At 39.2% G+C, this 22,149-nt stretch overlaps 3 protein-coding genes across 10 annotated transcripts in view; 2 read left to right on the top strand and 1 right to left on the bottom strand.

The window, feature by feature from the left end:
* The window catches only part of meaf6 (MYST/Esa1-associated factor 6), a 5,716-nt gene extending 3,900 nt beyond the window's left edge, over positions 1–1,816 (bottom strand). Inside the window, exon 1 of one of the 2 annotated variants that reach the window (XM_010792544.1) lies at positions 1,714–1,816. In XM_010792544.1, coding sequence (XP_010790846.1) covers positions 1,714–1,803 — 90 coding nt within the window. In that variant the 5' untranslated portion in view covers positions 1,804–1,816. The remainder of the gene's footprint in view (positions 1–1,713) is intronic. The other variant, XM_010792543.1, reaches the window with a different exon arrangement.
* On the top strand, positions 1,296–5,000 carry stpg1 (sperm-tail PG-rich repeat containing 1). 2 transcript variants are annotated; one of them, XM_010792546.1, is made up of 9 exons: positions 1,296–1,667; positions 1,741–2,010; positions 2,086–2,213; positions 2,295–2,396; positions 2,719–2,898; positions 2,987–3,095; positions 3,187–3,355; positions 3,453–3,637; positions 4,782–5,000. In XM_010792546.1, the coding sequence occupies exons 2-9, from the start codon at positions 1,980–1,982 to the stop codon at positions 4,853–4,855; spliced, it is 978 nt and encodes a 325-aa protein (XP_010790848.1). In that variant the 5' UTR covers positions 1,296–1,667; positions 1,741–1,979; the 3' UTR covers positions 4,856–5,000. The 2 variants fall into 2 exon arrangements, with proteins under 2 accessions (XP_010790848.1, XP_010790847.1); XM_010792545.1 differs by lacking the exon at positions 1,296–1,667 and having other exon boundaries at positions 1,922–2,010; positions 2,089–2,213.
* A 6,253-nt stretch (positions 5,001–11,253) lies between these two features.
* map7d1b (MAP7 domain containing 1b) overlaps positions 11,254–22,149 on the top strand; it is a 42,690-nt gene continuing 31,794 nt past the window's right edge. For 3 of the 6 annotated variants that reach the window (XM_010792538.1, XM_010792540.1, XM_010792537.1), the window contains exon 1: positions 11,254–11,605. In XM_010792538.1, coding sequence (XP_010790840.1) covers positions 11,539–11,605 — 67 coding nt within the window. In that variant the 5' untranslated portion in view covers positions 11,254–11,538. The remainder of the gene's footprint in view (positions 11,606–22,149) is intronic. The other 3 variants (XM_010792542.1, XM_010792539.1, XM_010792541.1) reach the window with 1 other exon arrangement.

Below are 22,149 nucleotides of genomic sequence, written 5' to 3'. Positions count from 1 at the left end.
TCTTTAAGACAGGGGTGGGGAACCTCCGGCCTCCGGGCCGTATACGGCCCACGAGACCATTTGGTAACGCCAGAACGCCGCTCCGGCACTTGAGAAATTGCAGTAGGCCTACCCATAAGGAGCCGTACACATGCCGCAGTTTTTGCGTGGCTGTGTCTTTAGTTGAAAGCCCAGTGGGCGATCTGTTCATCTGTCATACTGATCATACAGTCAATAACTTTGTTGTTTTTAGCATCTGGTTAGCTAGCTATGCTAACGAATATAAGAAGCTTTTTCTCCAACCAGTGAGGTAAAGGCACATCTTTATCATCATCTTTATTTATTTTAATTTGTATTTATCTGTTGTTATCTTGTTTTACTTGCTTGTAAGCGCTTTGAGCACCAGGAAAAGCGCTTTATAAATGTAATGTATTATTATTATTATTATTATTATTGATATGATCATTATAAAAAAATAAGACAATAAAGTAAACAGGTATAAAATACTGTATGACAGTAAAACAAAGTTGTTATTAATAAAGAAGAATACAGTTTGAAAGGGGAGTGATTTGTAAAATATCCATAAAGAAAAAGAAAATCTGCTTACAGTTCTGTTTCAAATGGGTGTTGAGAGATGTATCCATAGATCTCTTCATGTTGCTCTCAAAGTGCACCAGATTGATGGCTTTAACTTCAATATTTAAAAACAAATCTTCCCGTGGGAGCATGCCCCCCGGACCCCCCTAGAGGCATGCATGCATGCGCGAGTCATGGTGAGATATCTGGATTAAGAGGTTGCTTTTTCTTTGCACAGCATGAAAGAAAGGCCAAATGAATGGGCTGTGATTTTAGTTTTTTTAAGCAGAGGTCAATAATTTGTACGGCCCTCGGAGGATGTTGAAAAAATTGAAATGGCCCTCGAGAGGAAAAAGGTTCCCCACCCCTGGTATAGGTGCACATTGATGTTTTGCAGATATCTAATAGTAAGAATGTATTCTAGAGTATTGAGGTTAAGGTAAAGGAATACAGCGGCTGTTTCACATTTTAAAAAGACACTTGTTTAAATGAAAGGATAGTATGGCTTTAATGATTTCACTCCTGAAACATACATATATCATTGACGTATGCATATTGTTTTAAGTTGATGCAGCTGTGTCTAGTAGCCTACTACTGCCCAGACAAATGTTATCTTAGGGCCAATAAAGCATATCTTTTCACATCTTAAGCTACATTTAATATAGAATGAAGATGACACAGTAGTGGACTATTTCATAAGGTGGCGGCAATTGAACTGTTGCCGGCTGGCTGCCGTAAAATGACAAAGAAGAAGAAGAAGTTAACGCGAGAACTGAGCCCACCGGGCGGCGGCTAAATTGTAGCTGTGCTAACTAGTTAGCATACTGGCTGCAGCAATACCTGTGAGCGGAAGAAGAAAAAAAAGTCTGAATAAAATGAAATCCTAACGCTAACAACACAGGGGTTTTTTTTTATTAAACATTAGCAGCAGAGTCTAAATTAGATAGCAAAACGAGAACGAGATTGCTAAGTCATAAAGGCAGGGGCTTCTAGCATAAGCCAACGTTAGCAACGGCTATCATTAGCTTAGCATTTAGCAAAGGCCTCAGTTAGAACTCACTGACATTTAAGTTACGGTTATCTGCAATTCTACATGGAAAAATAACAAACAGGTACTGCCACTTTAATCTTTGACAACATTGTGGTTACGGGACTCACAGCGAGTTCTTGTTTCCTCTTCACCAGCTCGGCGAGCTCCCGGCGGGTGTCCGGGATCTGTGGTGGAGTCGCTTTCGCATGCATCGCCATGATGGATCGAGCTATCTGGAAACAAAACAGAGGCGGGCCGGTATAAAGCGCCTGTTAGTCGGCCATTTTACCAACAGGTGGGGCTAAAGGACCGCGTCAGGGCCATCCATCCACTGTGTTTACATCGCCATGGAAACACGATAAGATTTGCTGACTTTCTGCGTCTTCACTGAACCATGGGCATAATGGACCGAAGATTTGATGAAAGTGAGTCCAAGTGAGCACTTTATTTCATTTTAACTAATAAGTACAACATTAAAAATTAATATTTTAATTTTAAAGCAGAAACGGTTCCAGCTTACATCGTTTCATCTCAATTTCCAACAACATACCAAAGACTGGTGAAAGCAAATCAAGAAGTTAAAGGATTTTCATCTCAAGCTAGGAGATTCCCTTCAAACAAATGTCTGGTAGGGACTCTCCAACCCTCACTTTAAATCAGCTAAAAACAAAACTATATAAACAATATTAACATTATGCTTTGGTTTCAGAATGAAAGTCCAGGACCAGGCAGTTATGTATCTATTTCCAGTGCGGAAGTCCAAAGTCCCTCCTTCTCCAAAAAAGGCACCACAGGCTTTGTTGGATACAAGGTCAGGTCCCCAAAATGAATGTGCAATGGTATAGGAATTCAGTGGTCAATTAAAAATTAAAAAGTCCTACTTATTGCAAATATTTTATCCTATTTGTCGATTACGTAATTGAGTATCTAATTAAACATACATGTCTGTAAAGATTTCCCAACATGACAGTCTATATGGTGTCCTTTAACTGCTTAAATCCCCACACAAAATACAAATTACATGATAACAGTGATATTTTATGACCCTGAAACTCTGAAATGTTGCTTATCGCCTGTGAATATACTCAATATGTTTCTAGTTGGAGCATTATTCGTATCATCCTCTCCCATAGACTACCAGGGGTCCTGGTAACCCACAGAGATGCACCCCAGGACCGAATGTCTACACCCTGCCAAGCTCCTTGGTAAACAAGAACAAGTTCAACGTAGGAGTCTCCAGGGTGTTCAGGCTGCCCGTGGCTGTGCAGAAGGATGGTCCGAAGCACCCAACTCCAGCCCCGAATCAATATGATGTATGAGAATAATGCAAGGTGCTTTTAAATAATGTGTTTTGCATCCTGTAGTTAACTTATATTTTTAATTTTGTTGCTTTTGTGACAGGTCCGTTGTAGCAGCAGAGGGGGCTTCTCCTCAGGGTTTGGCACATCAACTTTCCTGTCAAAAACTAAACGGGACTCTATTTACTTAAACAATGATTTGCCATCACCATGTAATTACCTCTCTATTAAAGATCATGCATAATATTTGTTTTAATATTTCTGTCTTAATATTATTTGTCTTACATCATACGTTTGTTGAAGGCCACTATGAAGTACGCAGCAATATAATCCAGCAAAGCTCCAAAGCAGTCGTGTCCCCTTTCAAATCAAAAACTCAGAGAATCCCTCCTCCGGTTGACTACCATGTACCAGGCCCAGGAGCCTACAGCCCCCATCAGCCCCCTGCACCGGTGAAGAAGACCATTCTGCCGTGAGTAAACAAACCATATTTATCTGACTGGTTATGTTGACTAGTTCATTATTTTTCAATAATCTAACAATGTCAATTCTGTGAACTGTGTTTCAAGGAGAGGATTTTATTTGGCAATATCAGCACCTCCTCTGATTGTCCCTAAGGACCCTCCCTTTCCAGGCCCGGGGCATTATGACATAAGGGATAAAAACTGCCTGTATCCCAAGCCAACTGCAGCGTTTGCATCCAGAACTGAAAGGATACCCCAAGACTCACTGGGTGGCATGACGCCAGGACCAGGTAATGCCTAAAAAACAATCAAATCCACTAAATGAAACATCAACACATTCATGCATTTCACAGGACATTTCGGTTATTGGTAATATGTGCTTTTATTTGTTTAAATACAAACACACAAGCAGGTGATTATAGGATATTTCCAGTGCAGATACAGATAACCTTTTGACTCACTAACACCACATAAAAACTTCAGCTTGTATTATCTATCCAGTGAAACCAAATCATTTTTTACATTTCATATACAATTGAAATATATGAAATTGTTGCTGATTTGTATGTCTTTAAATAAAAACACAAGTATAAGATTATGCTTTAAATATGCAGCCCCTCTCTGGGAGCAGTTGAAATTGAGTGTTGGAAATGTTGGAAACTGCTGACTTAAGTATATGTAAATGAGGCAGGGAAAGAAGTTGCACATACACATTTAATGACAACATTTCACCATAAAATTACTCAGAGAAGCTTCTAGATATTTAACCCTATCAGTCTCACTCTTTAAGTCTCAATGCTTATCTAAATTAAATATTTTTTTCTAATGATATCAATCATGCTCACTTAAATTAGTCTTAGTTGCATGTCATTATAATGGCATGGAAAACATGTCTACATTATTTATTGATTGAATTGCATTGGTAAATAATTTACATTCTTGGGGTTTGACCCCTTGACACCGATGATGTCAGAAGGTGATTGAGGTGACTGGAGTGAAGTTTTGTTGTTATACTTTCACATGTGTTATTTATCTGCTATGATGGTGCACACATCGCTGTTGATTACATCACAAACCACACAGATTGGTTATATTACGCTATCACAACCGACGCCCTCAGAATTTAGTGTGATTTATAACTGGGTTTTTCCAGGTAAACCCACATTTTATATACGTTTTGTTCAACACAATTGTTAATGCAACTATTCCCATTGAATATAACCTTAAGAAAATGTGCAAAGCATCTTTATTTAAAGCCAATAAGTGACCTGTGGGTAAATTCCTCCCTTACATTTCACATGTCATGGTGTCTATTTTTCTGAAATAATGTTCTCTAGCTATAGAAAGACATGTATGTATTCTTAATTATATTATTTTAATTGCTGGTGAGATTGCTAATATAAAAGCAGTAAATAATTCATCTCCCTCTTTCAGGTTTCTACGATCCACAGATTTTGCCAAAGCAGTCCTTCTTTTTTAACGACTCCAGAGTCTGGCTTCCTGTATGAAACGTTCAAGGTCATCTATACTGCAGACATGTACATTTCTCAGACACATGAACTGTGATTATCTGTTTCAAAATGCTTCTATGCAAGGTATGTGTTTCTAAGTATTTGTCGAGAAGAAACAATGAAAATTAAATGTTTGCAACCATTTAGTCTCTATTTCCATGTTTAAGTATACCAAGTAGAAGATATTTTAGAGGTTGAATCATATACTGTATTTATCCATATCTGATGCTCCACTCTGGAGATGATATAGCAGCGAGCGTTGCCGCGGTCGCAGACAGCTGCTTGTCGGTCAGTGGTACGCCTCAATAACAGCTGAGAGCTTGAGATGACACCATTGTGCCAACTGCCGGAGGGCAGGCGAGGGGTGGAGAGTGACTGTATGTGAGCAATGTGACTGAGCGGGCATGGGGCAGGGATGGTGTTCACCCAGAAAGACAAATGTACACATTCGTCATCAGCCTACATCAGATGTTATATTGTTGGGACAGTTACTTTACACTTCTCTGACCCCACTTTGCTGGCAATTTTACATTTTGGGATAATGCTTGTTTGCTTTCAGGCCTAGAGTTAGACAAGCATATTGATACCTTGACATTTGTTTTTTAAATACAGCTATAATCAAGTTTTACATCATACAAATATATCAGTAGATGTGGAAGAGTTTGCTTGTCGTGATGAACTGGCAGGTATTTAATACCTGCATCTGCAATTCCTCTAGTTTATAGTGAGTTTTGGTCCATTGCTTCGCTGTCATGCTGCAACTTTATTGTTTTGGCTCTTTCTCATGGCTCTCGCATAGTTTTTGGCTGAAGCTGACAGCTGTTAAAGAAAAAAAAGCTACACACATTCACTGTACACTACCTAGTCAGCAGCAAACAGCAGCAGACACAGATAGAGAGCTGCTGGGGGAAAGAGTTGAACATTAAGCAGCTAAAGAGACAGATTGATTTCGTAAGGAGGTGGTGGAGACCAAAACCAGAGCAAAAAGAGACTGAATGTTTGACTTTCATTCATCAGGTGAACACAAACACGATTCAAATGATGATCATCATCATGACGTGCTTGTATACACATATCACCTGCAATAACTGCTTTTTTATATAATTACACACACGCTGTTTATGTATATTAAAAAGACGTTATTGCACCTTATATGTCAGCCTTTGCCTTTAAATAAATGTGTGTGAATGCTTACTTATGCTGTTGGAAAGCAACAACAAAAAAACATGATTTAAAAAAGGACTGTTTCTTGACCCCGGTAAATTGCTGCAAGTTTCTTGGCAACTGCAAATTATAATTTTTACACTTTTGCAAACAAGATATAATGTTTCAATGAGTCAGTTTAAGGGGTGCTTTAATGTGTTTCTTTGTTAGCTGTCAACCGAGCCAGGCTAGCTGTTCTTCAGAAGTAGCTCCATATTTGCCACATATTTATGGATTTGGTGTCAATCTTCTCATCCAACTCTCTGTCACAAAATGTTTTCATTTTTCACTAGAGTGATGAACACGCTGGCATTTTCAGTTTTTAAGATTCAGTTGTTAACATGGAAAGAGGAAATATGATGCTCATTTTCAGGTGCATACTTACGTATTTTGGGTTTCTAATAGAACATGTTAACATGCTTTAATGTTCAGAAAACTCATTATTTTTCTCATACGGTCTATCTGAATATACCTGTCGTTTGGGCCTGTACCTGAAGCCCCCTGTTTTCATTTCAGGCAGTAATGACTGTGATGACACTCCAGTGTAATTTTCTATATTTGACAGAAGTCCTTACATCTTATTTAAAGGCACAGTTTCCCGTCTGCATTTTTATTCAGCGTTTATATAATGTAGGCCCTTCACTGTCATAGAGCGGTGTGCTGTGTGGGAATGACAACCTAGTGCCAAAGAGTTGCTATTTATACTTCAAGCTTTTATCCATGTGCAAAGAATGGAAAACCGTGTGTCATCTGCTCGCAAGGAAATCAGTTGGGGACGTTTCCCCAGCTCTGCACTCGATAACCACACCAACTGCAGACATGTTTGACTCCCACACTGCAGCAGCTGTAGTTATATTCAGACTCTGACTTCAGCAGTGTGCTCTCCAAATATGTGTACTTGCCTTGTAAAATCAAGCCATTGTGCACTTGGGTTTTTTTTTACAATAAGAGGAGCATTTTATAACTCCATTTGTAGACCGAAATGTGCTCTCCCCCTCAGGTGCAAAGCGTAGGGAGGATCTGGAAATGTAACTGCAGGCTTTTTAGCTTAGTGGTTGCCTTTGTGGTTGTGTGTAGGAGGGGCAATTAACCGCATGCTTCTATGGGTTTATGGGAGGCTCTCTGAACCTCCCCATGTCTCACTCAGGTGTAGGCGAGTATGGACATGCACCCCTCAAAAGAAGCCTCATTGAGAAAGTTCTTTGTTTCAGGAGACATTCATACATGCGGATGGAATAACTTTTCCATCAACCTCCACTGATTTAAAACCTTATTCATTCATTTAGGTGGTCTATAAAGGTGTATTACGTAAGATGATTCCCTCAATGATACCAATTATAGAGAGAGCTAATAAAAGTAATTTGTCTAGCTAAAGTGACGCTGTCTGCGTAAGAGCTAACTGTGTCAATTTATATCTGTTGCTTGGCAGTACACCAGTGGTTTGCAGGCACAATTTGTTCTACTGTGTTTTCATGAGTCTTGCATAAAACATTCAAGACACATGGTGCATGTATTGAGTCATGGAGAATCCAGGATATGAGGAAAACAAAAAGAAATCCTGTTCGTCCATCCGATTTTGTTTTTTAGCCATGCCAGTGGATTTTGGGATAACAATGATTGCCCAGTAATATTCATTCTGCTGCAGTGTGTGCTAGATGTGACCTGAGAGGATCATAAAAGGTTAGTCTGTTTATCGTTTCTCTGCAGTCTGTGTATGAATACGTCACCAGTGAAACAAACAGTCCCTTCACTGATGAAGATGCGCTGTGATTAATTAGGTCATTTATTTATTTTGAGGTTATAGCCTTAAGAATGAATACATCCGGCCCCTTCTCTCTTCTGTAACACATGACTCACAGTAGTACAAAAACACCACAAGTTCACAGTGTGATCCGAGTCATGAAGTTTCCTTTAACTCATGTGATATCTTATTTTTCTAGTAATGGCTGACATGGAAGAAAAGCAACAAATACTTCAGTACTTATATGGCAGTATAACTTATAGAGGTTAAAGGGGTCCTATTTGGCCTTTTCTCATTCCTATGTTATATAGGTTTTTGTGCATGTAAATGTTCTGCAAAGGCTAACCTCGCACTTCTATTGGCTAGTGCTCTAACACATTGTACATGATAGGCTAAGGGGCGGGACATTCTTAAGCGGTTCATCTATCGCAACATAGCAGGCCAGCAAACCAATCAGAGCAGACTGGGTTCTGGTTTCAGACAGAGGGTGAAAAGAGGTGCTGCAGCGCAGGCAGTATGAGAAAAATAAATAGCTTTTTGAACATTAAAGCATGTAAACATGTCACAGTAGAGGACATAAATACAAATATGATCTTAAAATGAACACAATAGGGACCCTTTAAGGAGGAGACAAAGGTCATTATGCAGACGAACAAGATATGGAGGGTTTATTGAGCGCTGCCTGCCTTTTTCTCAACTGCTGTATTACATTTCCTGCCCTTGCGTTTCGAAATCCCGTAACTTGGTCAACAAATCATTTTTAACCTCCACACTCCCTAACAGGCACCGACAGTAAGATCCACCTCCATTAGGCGATTGAATCGCCTCCCTTCCCCTTTCATGTGTCACAGGGAGGCGAGTAGGATTGATTGGCAGTGTTTCAGCACATCACTGGCTATCTTTAGCCGCCATGTACCACATTTATAGGAAAAATAAAATAAGGTTTCATTGGCAACATTTCTATTTAGGCCGAACTATAAGGAAAACGAAAGAGGTCTATATTGCAATAACCGAAGAGTCCTTAGGTCTGTAAGTCCTTGGTGTCTTCAGCAGCTAAGTGGGTCATGCATTTTTTTATCTCTGTAGTAAAGCTCACATACATTTGCCCTTTTAGCATTAAGCATACTTCCAACTTCACGTTGGTTTCTGCACTAAAGAGAAAAATAAGCATTGGAGAATTGTTATTTTGCTTTTAAACATAAATATTGCATTCAGTGTCCTTTACGTCATGTAGATTTCTTTTTTTAAAGGCATGAGGAAACGGATGACCTCATCCATAATTAATATGTTTTATTTTTATTCAAATGACCAAAAAAAGTCTACTGGGTGTAATTCTGTCTAGACTATTTTTAAAATCCTTCTATTTAAATATTAATGAATGGCACTGCCCCTCCAACCTGCAAGGCCACTTTTGACCCTCATTTCAACATGAAAATCATTGATGTACACCTACAATATATTTCATCTTCCCGGATTGAGTCAATGTATTTTGATCAAGCAGCCCTCCAATAAAGAGTATTTGATACTGCTATGGTGCCATATACATGTTTTACTGGGATATGGTTTGTTTCTTTAAGATGAATTTATTCATCCTCATGCTGCTTCTCTTTTTATCAGGTAAGACATGGGCAACAGACTTCGTCCAGGAAGACTGACCTCCTCTGTCTCCTGCAGTGGCAGGAAGGTCAAGTCAACTGTTCATTAGTATGTCGTCTCCAATATGTCATCATGAGACAATGCCCTGACACTTTGTATACACGGGAAAGATGATTAAAGCCTGTAGAATGTAGCATGCTGTGCTTCTACAGTATACTGCATTCTACAGGCTTCAATCATCCCAGTGTATATCCCTATGTTAAGTAGGATTGTTTATCTCTTTATTGGTACATTTATAAAGCTACTTGAAGGTGATTGGGGACAATATAACATCTAATCACGATTGCATTAGAACAATAAAATGTTTTTTTTCTTTTTCTAATGCAACTGTTACTACTGATAATGAATATATAAATACTCCCTTTAATTACGCATACAATGCGCTTTCTCGATGTTATGACAACTCACCTCTTTCCAGGCAGCGGTCTGTTTTCAGCTGCTGGAAATCATCTGATGGATGAAACCATTAACGGGGTCCAAGAGGACCCCTTTGTGCCATTACTGGTGTTGAAACCAAAGAAAAATTCCTTACAGCGACACATTTTGTTTTTAAGTGTTTTTAGTTATTCTTCGGTAGATTATTTGGTGTTTTAATGAATGTGTAAATGGTTTGCTTCCATTGCCACATAGTTGGTACGGTCCAGTTCTCCGGCATGCGGTTTTTTGCTACGTTTAGCGGCGTCAAGCTGCACAATGTAATAAAAGACTTGAACCGGAAATAAAGCAATGTTCACTTCAGAATAAGGTACAGCCTATTGACAGGAAAACGTAGAGCAAAAGATTGCATACAAAATACTACAGAAGAATACAAACTGTGAAGTAGTAGATATTAAGTGTATAAGAAGCCTTAATAAAGATACGATAATTTTATAAAATCAGTACACAAAAAATGAAAAGTAGACAAATGTTGCACAGGATATTGAAACAGTAATATTGCAAATCATATTGAAATATAATATTACATGTCACTTGTTAGACGCTTTTTATCCAAAGCGACTTGCCCAGGTACACAACGACATGCTGACTGCAGTGGGACTCGAACTTGCTATCCTCTGATTCGAAGATCTGAGCCACAGCCCCCCAACATATTATAAAACATGTGTTTTATGTGAAGCCAATAAAGTATTCAGAAGTATTTCAATAATGGATCTTTTTAAACCAATACATAGTTTTAATAATAATTTTAAACAAAGTAGTGTCATGTGTTTTCATAAGATTAAAATGGGGCTGTTCCACTTGACACATTCTGAATAACATTCTGGGATAACACCTGCATTTTAACATGAACAAATATCTAATTATTGCTAATTCTTGAATTAGTCAGTTTATTTGTATTATATAAATATAAATATATTTTAATTGTCACCTACATTTTACACAAGTACCTGTGTGTTTAGTTTTTTTCATTACATATTTTGAGAAAAAGGCGTGTAGGCTATACAACCATGCTTATGGACTTAAAATAAAAGTAAAATACAAGAAAAAAAAAACATATAAGAAAAATACATATGATGCTTGATACTCCACGTATTCAGAAAAGGCACAAAGTAAGCTCAAGCTTCACCATTTTCAGGTAGTCAGAGAATATCACATTTGAATTACTTTATTTTAAAAGAAATATGTAGTATTATTTAACCCCTGTCATTCAAGTTGTTAAATTGTTGAAAATATAAGACCGCACACAAATTATTGGAATTAGAGTGGGATTTCCTTTATTCTGAAAAGTATAACCGGAAGTGTTTTTCTGATACTTTGTAGCCTGACTGCGGCTCGCAGGACTCGCTGAAGCTTTTTTATTCCCTCACTGTAGATTTTCCACTAAAGACCCGCTGGCCTGGGCTGAGTCTCTTATTTAATTCATTACACACTGACAAGAGTTTATTATAATTCAACATTTCAGGCATTACCATCCTTTTTCAGACGGATCCTGTTTTTATTTCCACATTATTCTTTTGGTCACTTTTTCTTCTATCGGTTGGATTTACAAAGGGCGTGTTTGGGGCGAGCTGTACCGGGAGTTTCATCTCCTGTACTGGTGCGACTGTGAGGAATGACAGCAACTGGGAATCGCTCCGCCTGAATGGAAACAATGGATTATAAAGAGCTGGGACATCATTTCGAGGAGAAACTGACACTAACAGACAAATGTGAGTATATCCCAGTCAACATACACAAACAAAAAGGTCACGAATAACGTTACTGATGGTGATTGCGATTATAAATGATTTATTGTCCTTAATCTTTTTATCCTACCAATTATTATAAAACTGTGTCGGATATTTGTTTGACCGGTCAGCTTTCCTGGGCAATGAACGTTTTTGATTCAACAGCTGAAGCATCACATCATATTCCTCCCCCTTCAATCTTTACAGATGGGAGTTTTTTTTCCTTCTTGGCAACCCTTCTGTAATTCCCCTTTATTCACATGTGGGCTGTATCTGCGCTACAAGAGCCCCTGGAAATGCTGCACCAAGCTGAGGTCTCCATTACCAAACACGTCAGTGTCTACAGGGGGGGAAATGGCCCGCATGTACAACCAGGCAAGACTCTATGCCTAAAAACAATCACTGTTCCTCACACTGTCAGTGGGATACTAATCAGATCCCAGAATAACATTAAAAACTCTTCCTTTATCTTCTTTTCCTCTTGCTCAAGTGCACGTCAGCAGCCTGATGCAGACCGTAAACATCTGCATTCCCATCTCGTGGTTTCTCACACTTTCCATCTTTTTTGTAGCTGCTCCACCAACCATAGAGAACATGTAATTATAGTGAAACCCATATTATGAGCTGATATGTATTATATAGTTCAATTTCCCTATTGAACTATACATGCTATCCTGATTTAATAATGTAAATATGAAATGAATTAGACCAACACACCCTGAAATGTGCATTCAAAACCATGGTAAAGAAGGTGATAATTAATTAAGGCTTTTCAATACAGCATAATATCTGTTTTTCTAGTGAATTATTATTTTAATTTCTGGTTTATTTCCACTCTTGATCTGGCTCATGTGTTTGTGATGTCTTGTCTGTAAGGCTCGTCATTATTTTCTATGCAATATCAGAACATTTAGAACATTTTACATCCCAGTTTCTCATAGTCGAAGGTGAGGTCTATGGAAAGCTTTGGGTTATGACTGACACAACAACATTGTTTTGTTTTAGGATATGAACCGAGAAAAGCAGCACATCTCCATAGTTGGATGGAGGCTTAAATTAAATTATGGATGACACAGTTATAAAAGCACCTCCATCACACATCTCCCCTTGACCTGTGTGCTGGTAGAAGGTGACTTTCTGTGCAGCCCTCCCCCTTTAGATGGAGGGAGGCAAGCGTCTGCTGCAGCTTTATATCACCGCTAAGGGCGGCTGTCATGGTGCTGGCTCGCTGCATGAGTGGGGGTCTGTACATCTGCTGTAAATATTGAAACCATGTTCTGATGGATTCTAGATTTTTGAGGCCAATTCATATTCATATCTGGGAGTTGAATGGAAACATGGGCAGTTGCGTTAACACTGGACAATGTGGATCCCTTATCTCTTCATTTTTTTACATTTCTTGAAATTGTTAACTCCTTGGTTTTAAAATGATGTGATGGTTATGACGCTGTTTGGCATTTCTAAAGCACAATCTTTTTTACTTTATGTTTTTGGACTCGTACCTCGATACTGACGATATGTTCATAATCTGACCAATATATCGTTCTAGTTTAAGCTTAAATATGACATCCCAATGAATACACGGATCCTGTTCTTGACTCCTTTAGGTTGCACTGATGATCCGGGTATATTGAAACAATAAAAAGTCAGAATTAGTCCAAAGTGATTCTGAGCGATGGCAGAAACATGATGATTAATGATCTGTTTTTTTTTTCCATTTGAATAAATAGTTATTTCTGCGTATTTGTTTTTCATTGTAGAACAGTGATGCTTTTAAACAATCTTTCAACTGGATATTGCTTGAACGGTGAGGAGGTCGACAGCCTGTGTTTTTGAGGCATGGTTGTCAACTTTGGAATCTCTCTTTTGGAGCCTAATCATGAGACTTTATTGTTTATTGAAATACTCAACAAGCTCTTATTGTTCTTGAACAAATCCACCCATCAATAAGTGATCTGAGGTGAAACACAAAGCATGTTTTGGTTGCAGGCCTTCCGGTGAGATCTGCAGCATGCAACATGGTTGATCAACATGTGACGTTTTCAGCAATGCCAGATGCCGAAAAAGGCAGCGGCGTTACATAAACAGAAACATTCTTACTCTCTGACTACTCGTGAGCTCTGAGTCTCATTGTTGAAAAAATAAAAAAGAAGATATTGAATCCAACAATGGTTTGCTTGTTTTTGTACAGCCTACTGTAGTCTGCAGACTCATAATCCCAATATCAGAGTGATTTATTAAGTTCTGAGCTTGAAGGACCTTCGGTTTAACCCTAATGCATTTAATCCCATACACAAATGCAAACACACACCCCTCCTCACCTCATTATCTCCTCTCATCCCTCACACCCCCTGAAACCAGTCAACCAGAGACATTACGCCACTTAATCAGAGTCTGTCTGCTGGTGTGTCAGAGTCAATGTTGCAGAATACAGATTGCAGCTTCCTTTCTTACTAACACTGCAAGGGCTGGAGTCGAATTCTCCAAGACATGACTTGTTCAAAGAGACTTTGTTTAGGTCTCACAATAGGAGTGGTCCCGGCTTATTGTGTGGTGAAGACAGAAAACCTCTGCGCTTGTTTGTAAAAGGAATTTAAATTGTACAGTTGTTATCTGTAGTGTCACTGGCTTTCCCAGCCCTGCAGTCAGAGTCAATGCTCCTCTGTGGAAGTAATCATGAGACGTGGACTCCCTTTGGCCCCGAGAGCTTCCCAGTCATGCTGACGTTGTGTTCTTGGCAGTAATTCAACATTACAGCCTGGCTGGAAATGTAGATTTTGGCCCAGAAACCTTCCTTCCACTCGCTTTTGATTTGCCGTTATCATTAGCCCTACTCAATTAAACTCAGAGAAAAAGTGACCTCTTCCTGGTTTGTAAGACATTAAAGAGTTGCATTACTAACGTATAGGTCCGCAACGAACACATACTTTCGTAATTGTCTTGTTTTATTTGGCCAAAACCCAAAAATATATAACAACAACAATAAGAGGATTTGTGAAGCCAGACCAAGACAGTTTTTACCATTTTTAGTTTTGTAGATTATTGTAACACATGACCATTAGCTGAATTTAGCGTATGGACGTAACATAGCTGTTGAACGGCATACTGTACGGCGTAATTTTGTGGGTGGACATTTCTAAACTTAAATGTATAAAAAAAATGGTTAGCTATTGACAGTACTTTGTGTACTTAAAACAGGTTTCTTTGGGATGTCCCATGTTGTGTACCATACAGCAAATAATGGCAGTATACGTCGCAAGCGCTAGCATGTCCAGCCAAGAGTAAAACAATACATTCCAAAGGTGGGTCAGGGGGGGTGGGGTTGCAGTCAACTAATCAACTAGTAATACAAATTGTAGCAGATGAAGTGTCTCTTGATATACTGCTGGTTGTGTAATCATTATTTCAAGTATGACAGCGTTTTTATTACTTTCTGTTAGCATCGAAAGGCTAAAGCTAAAACATACTGTAAGACAAAGCTCCTCTCAGCTCCTGCAGTCTGACAGGGCTCAAGTTCTCACAGCTCTGACAACTGTGTCTTGTTTGTGTCCTGGGGGGCTCAAATGCCTGTTCAACAGGGTGGGAGGGTTGTGAGGAAGAGATCAGCTAGAATGAGTCTGAGAACCTGGACAGGGAGTCCAGGTTTAGGCAAGATTGTTTTGGTTTAAGTGGATCTTTGAAGAAGAAGGGAGGAGGAGGAGGAGGAGGAGGAGGCCAGAGCTCTCTCCCTTCAACACTCCACGTCAGCGGTCCCTGTGACCAGATGCTATAAATCACAGCCTCTCACAGGAAAGGAGAGGAAATGCTCCATTCTGCTGCTTCTGAGTATAAAGCAGAAGGAGGATGTAGCTTGCTTAGCGCTTATGCACAGATTAGTCATGTGTCCCCGGTTTCCCGTGCTATAAAAAAGCAGAAATCATGAATGGGATGTTGATACATACTGAATAATAATCCTGTTAGCAGCATAATCCTGTTAGAGAGCGGTGTGAGGCAGAGTTTAGTCATACAAGGAATTGTCATATCACATTTAATAGATAAGAGTCATTGTAGCAACACCTACACACCTGGGACTCTTTTAGAGCAGTAATACGAGATCAAACACTCTCAGAATCATAAGGAAATTAACATTTAAATGTTGAGTGTTATTTAGGCCACCGTTTCCTATGATAGCAAGATTTTTTGTATAAGCTTTCAGCTGAACTAGTGCGTTTCCTGTGCGTAAAAAAGATGCTCTAACTAAAGATGATGCCAAATGGTATACACTTCCTGTCCCCTAAAATGTCTTGCGTATTTATACATTTTATATTTACACAGCTATTTTCGTGGTGCAAATGAATGCATGGAAGTTCTTTGTTGAAATATGGCTATTGGAAACGAGAACAATTGGAAGCATCGCTTTCCATAATGCTAATTCAAAACTACTAGTAATGTCACCTGAGCGACATTTGAGCACAATCAGAAAGATGAGATATTGGTTTTGTAAGATCCAGTTACAATGTGATGCTGAGACAGTCCAATAAGACAAATTGGTCTTGACATTTTCTCCTGATTTGTCTCTGGTGTTAAATGATTTGTTGTCGTTCACTTCTCAGACTCAGACCTGCTGATCCCATGTCAGGGGTGAAACCTGATGTGACACGGATCCAAGAAACTGGCTCTCTTAGGGCTTTCACACCAACGCGATTCTCATTCAAGCTCCATGCTAGAGCTTTTCTGGTTCGGAACCGGTTTTTATTTTCAGCCCCCGTTTGTTCACACCGCCCAGAGCCCGACTGGTGCTGCCGCTGCTGCGTCATGACATCACCGTTTACGGCGCTCACTACAACAACAACAACAACAACAATGGGGGACTGCGTCGGGTCGATGATCGTGTTGCTTTTAATCATACGAAGACAGATTAAATTAAATAATGACTTCTCCAACCTTATACTTTTCTCCAGAGTGCCTTGGTTAATTGTTTATTAATGTGTTTCAGCCACATTTACCGACCGCTGCAGTGCTGCTCTTCCACAGGAGTTTATTCGGTACCACTTTACAATAAGACTACCCTTATAAAGGATTCATAAAGCTAAGCCTTATATTGGCTACTTAGCGAGAATCAACTCAGTGAGCAACAGATACCAAGGATGCTGGCTGATGAAGGAGACGAAGTCTTCACAGATAAATGTGGGCTCACTATTTGGCAAGCAACCGGTCAGAGGTGCCCTGTTTATCTCATGTCTTATAAAAGCTTATTAATGATTTATAAAGTGTTCACAACTTAATTAATAAATGAATTACAAACTATTCGTAAACCCTTTATAAGGGTAGTCTTATTGTAAAGTGGTACCAAATATTCTCCCGTTAGCTCCGGGTTAGCTCACACGGCAGCGTCCGCTGTAAAGTATTCACTGTCTGACTGTCCCACAAGTAGCTGATACATATCCCCAATTCCCCTTAAGTGAATGTGTTTCAGTCTGAATTGACGCTGTTTGGCATCACAAAGCTGTTATTAAAGTTTCTCTGGTATAAAATGGGTGATGTTAGCATGGCAACCGAAGCTAAACTGACTACTTGTTGTTGCTATCCTATTGTGGCATAAGCCGTTTTCTACAGGCACTTTTTACCGGCGTATTTTTCATTATGATTCTACTTGTGATAGTCGGACATGACAACCTGTGCAGCCCATGTATTGATTCCATCCGATAGCTGCTATAATACAAAACAAAACGTCTGCCTGCTCTCCACAATGATCAATAACAGCGAACGGATGGTCAAAGTAAGGTGAACAGGAAAAACCGGTGCTTTTCAGGCTCTAGCTCCGAACCGGCCCTGAACCGCGTTGGTGTGAAAGCCCCATCTGTGTGAGGCCTCCTTTCTTAAAACCCTCTCTGCCTGTACTTGTCCCCCCATTACCCATGCTGCCTTGCAGTATTTACTAGATGTTTTTGTTGATGTGTTACTCCAACCTTGGGGGAATCACTAGCAGATGTACCCCCCTCCCCCCCCTCTGTACTGTATTTATGCTTGTTTGTATGTGTGTGGAGATACGAGCCCGGATGTAGTTACATTTGATGCTCATGTCCACTTAAACTCTCACACACACGCACGCACGCACGCACGCACGCACGCACGCACGCACACACACACACACACACACACACACACACACACACACTCTCAGTCACAGGACACAGGCTCTAATATTAGAGTGCAGTTGATGGTGGATGCATTCTGCTAACAGACATCATATTGCAAGTTGCAACCTAATTTAATCTGGAAGACAGGACAACAAAACCCAGAATAATAAGTGTATGTTCAGCCATCTTTACTTAAAACTAATTTGACAACTGTGCATATTCCCGTTGTCCAGAGAAAATCGTTCAGTTGTGTAGGGATGTGTTATTCGTCATGTGGTGTGTCAGATGTTTTCCTTCTTTCTTTTCAAACCCCTCCATGTGTTTGTCTGCTCTCCACATGGATTGTTTTGAACAACAGATAAGAAGGCAGTTCAAAATGCAGCGTCTCCTGCTGCACCAGTCAATTGATTACCTGCAATCTCTCCTTCAATGACGCCACTCTGCCTTTTTCATCACCCAAACACCAGTTGCAGGTTGACCTAGCTAGCACCTGGCTTTTTCCTTTAATGCATTGATATGCAAAAATGTTCAAGAAAAATGTCAGTACATTTTGGCTGCAGCCAGTCAGGTCTTTCTTTTAGACATGCAGACTGTTAAATAGCGTCTTGATTGCCAAATGTTTCCCCTGTCTGACCTTGGGGAAATGTCATTACTATCCCTGATCATTCTCTCTAAAAAGGATTTAACATCAAATGTTTATGAAGCAAAACACTACAGAGCAGATGCTGCAGCACCCTATTCCTTATGATTCAGTGAAGAGGTATTATCCTCATCTTCACGGCATTCATTTATTGAAATAATTGATTATTTCACTGCAAGTCTATTATTTTACGTCTGTGTCATGCATAAGAATGGTCAAGCAGTCTTTACTGGTTGCAAGATGTGCAATTCAAATATACATCTCTTCCACAAAACATAAAAGTAATAATTGTAATTATATTTATCACAATGAATATACAAAAATAGGTTTATTTATCATTTTTTATACTTTTTTCAAATTCTAACATTACACAATAATATTTAAAAGAAAAATGTATAATAAAAATGTCAGCTATACTAGAGATATTAACTATTTTTGTAAATGAATTGTTTTTTTCCAGTTGTCTAAGTGTTTGTGTTGACTGTTTGTGATGCAGCACTAAAACCAGACCTCAGCTGAGATTACATTTAGTTGCACTTCACCGCACTGCCAGGTCAACATTAGTCGCCACATAGTTATGCCCTACTTTCCAAAACAAGTGGGTGGGACAACTTTAGTCTAATTACACTTTATCAGTCATGTCTCTCTTTGAAGTTTTCTTTACAAAGACAATCAAGAGTTAGTTGTTTTTTTATATAGACACCAACATGAACAAACGAAAACTTTAATTGGACATGCAGACTAGGAGTCTCTCTTTTTGGCAAGGTCGCTCTTGGAAAACTTCATAAATGTTGTCTCAACAAGAAGCAACAACAACGTAGACAACGTAATATTTGTTTGGCCTCTTGGAGGCACTGCATCAAACTGCGCACACAATATCAACATATAACCGCCAGTGAAAAAATGTAAGTAAACATTTGTGCTAACAGTAGCATACTGTTGGTTTCCTGATGAATGTAGGCCTAATATTCACTCACTTTTAGCTTTTAAATGCTTAATGCTAACAAAGTTAGATGCTTACTTTGTCTGTATGTTAATCGTATATGGGTATGTAGCATACCATTTTTAGCGTCTGAGTTATTTAGCTGAAAATATAAGCGAGAAACAGGTTTGTTGAGAGCGGAAAGACTGAACCAAAACATTCAAGCTGCAGGCCAGACGTTCGAAACAACAAAGCGAAAGACGCTTCCATAATCTTGCTAACAAACAGACGAGCAAACCTAAGACACAACCTCCTTGGTGGAGGTAACAAGATTGAAATTTGACCTGACATTGAATGCCAGCTTTAGGTACTTGATACTCCAATTTCTATACATTTCAAAAGTATGCAAAGAGGTATTGCCATAAAACTAAACTTATATGTTTTTTTTCCCAACGCTTTTCCACTTTGTCACTCTTTAAGGTAGTGGCCGTTGTCCTGTTTGTAACCCTTGCATCTTGGAGAGTGATTGACTATGGAGGTCAGATGTTAATTCTTCCTTTCGTATGCGTTCAACATAAAGATGGTGTCTGTGCTTATTTACATCACACGCCTTCGTTATTGTTGCTAAGCCACGGAGATGATGACCGAACGGTGAGGTCATGGCTAGAGAAGTGAAACTCCTTGACTACAGCTGCAGTCAAAACAAACCACGTCTGAGCTATTTTCTCTCTTGTCTCCAAGAAAAGATTTTCTCAACACCCTGCAATAAAAATGGTTCAGAGATATTCCCTTTTCTCACTCGGTCACCTTTGTTCTAATTTTTCAGTATCAACTCTGAGTCGGTGGATAGAGAAGCAGGAAAAAGTGAATAATATATGACACATATGATTCATGCTTGAACGTCTTTGTGACTGGGTAACCCACTTCTCTGTGGTTAAAAGCATCTGGAGATCTCTCCTTTCTGCAGTTCAGTTACATCCTGTCTCCTGCCACTCGCCGTTCTGACTGAATCTATTTGAGCTTTCATGTTCATTATGTAGCACTCATATTAACCTTTAATAGCTTGTCTTTTATAGTCTTGTTTTCACAGAGGGGTTGAGATACATAGTAAATGATCCCCCATGTGGTGTCTGATGTTTGCTGATATAAACCAGCATCTTGTGTCAGGTGACAGGTCAGTCCAAATTTTTGGTTGTTTGGTGGCAGGAAATAGGATATGAGTTTACATCAAGAGACAGTTTACCCAACTTACAAACAAAAAAGGTATTTAACCATGGCTATAGTTTGGGATTTATGTTGTGTGTGAGTTTCCTTAAATACAATAAGGGTGGTTAAAGTTTTGGATTCAAAGTTAAATCAACATGTGAGTTGGCTGTTATTTTAGCTTTTTTTTGGGAGATCTCAAAGAATATTTTTATGATCAACCTCTTTAGCTTTAAGCCTTAGTTTTACATGTCTAATCATTCTTTTTTAATTTGTTTTTATGTTAGTAAGCTAGCTGGCTAAAACCACTGAGCCACTCAAGGGTTATTGGAATAATAGTTAATTTAATATGTTTCTAAATTATAATATGGCTAACCTGCCATATTGGAACCAAATGATTCTTCAATTTTAAGTCAGCTTTGGACAACAGGGAGGACGCATTGGGTCGTACTTTGTTCAGCCAGACTCCAAAGACAAAATGCAACATTGTGCTTAGCAGCCGACACACAGTGCTCTGTCATTTAAACCTTAAAATGAAGGTTTCTCTTTTACCATCAGCACACATTCCTGTGACAGTGATTAGTGGCTGTGTTCTTGTTGTTACGACCTGGGACTCATTGCAAACACAGCTGTTTATTCTGGGGACCTCTCACGGCATATCGGGAGAATCTGAGGGGTTCAAAGGTTCGTACAGCATTTGTTTAGTGAGGCCTGAAGCCTTTCTGTGCCTGCTCGGAGGCAGTTGCATGCAGTTGACATTTTGTTAATTATATCATGCATGATTGAATTTGGACTCGATGACCTTTTGTTTTATTTTTGATTGTCATGAGATAGAGCTGGGGATTTCATTCTGTTACTTGATTTGTATTTCCTTTTTTATTCATACAGTCATTGGTTAGACCAGCGGTCGGCAACCTTTTTGACCAAAAGAGCCATTTTGCTCCTTTTTCCAAAAAAAAAAAATGTCTGGAGCCGCAAAACATATTTCATAGCTTGATAGCTAATAAAGTTGTATTTATTGTTATATCAGACAAAAACTACAGTTTTTTTGCATTTATTAGGCTATTTATTACATTATATAAAACTGTTAACCTCTAATAAGAAACAAAGAACTCCTATAAGGAACATTTAAAATAATACACAGGCCTACTTTAAAATAAATTAAACACAGCACTTGGGGAGTCCTCTGCACATTTGAAGGAAACAAATATATAATTAAAATGTGCCCACTTTGAAATAAATAAAACATATAGCTGCACCCTAAAAAGAGTTAACGGTGGGGTAGGTAAGAATGGAGAAACCAGCTCGAGTGCGCTAGAATTTGAAAATACACCTGAGACTGCCAAGGCACACNGCCCACTTTGAAATAAATAAAACATATAGCTGCACCCTAAAAAGAGTTAACGGTGGGGTAGGTAAGAATGGAGAAACCAGCTTGAGTGCGCTAGAATTTGAAAATACACAACCGGAAAAAATCTGCCTCTTCCTTCAGACTTCCTTCCAACACACACGAACGTGCACATGACAAATGAGGGCACGAGATAAGTTTGTGCACAGATGGAAGGCTGACAGGCAGTTAGGCCATCCAGTTATTTTAGCCGGGCCGGCTCAGATGATTGGTCGTGCTTTTTACAGTGCTACG

The sequence above is a fragment of the Notothenia coriiceps genome, unplaced genomic scaffold, assembly GCF_000735185.1.
Source record: "Notothenia coriiceps isolate Sejong01 unplaced genomic scaffold, NC01 NC01_scaffold00036511, whole genome shotgun sequence".
Lineage (NCBI taxonomy): Eukaryota > Metazoa > Chordata > Actinopteri > Perciformes > Nototheniidae > Notothenia > Notothenia coriiceps.
This window is presented reverse-complemented; position numbering and strand designations above follow the sequence as displayed.

Coding starts and splice junctions, on each gene's coding strand:
- stpg1 (XM_010792546.1), top strand. CDS start 1,980: ATGGGCATAATGGACCGAAGATTTGATGAAA. Junction 2,214..2,294: donor TCCCTTCAAACAAATGTCTG/GTAGGGACTCTC, acceptor CTTTGGTTTCAG/AATGAAAGTCCAGGACCAGG. Junction 2,899..2,986: donor CAGCCCCGAATCAATATGAT/GTATGAGAATAA, acceptor CTTTTGTGACAG/GTCCGTTGTAGCAGCAGAGG.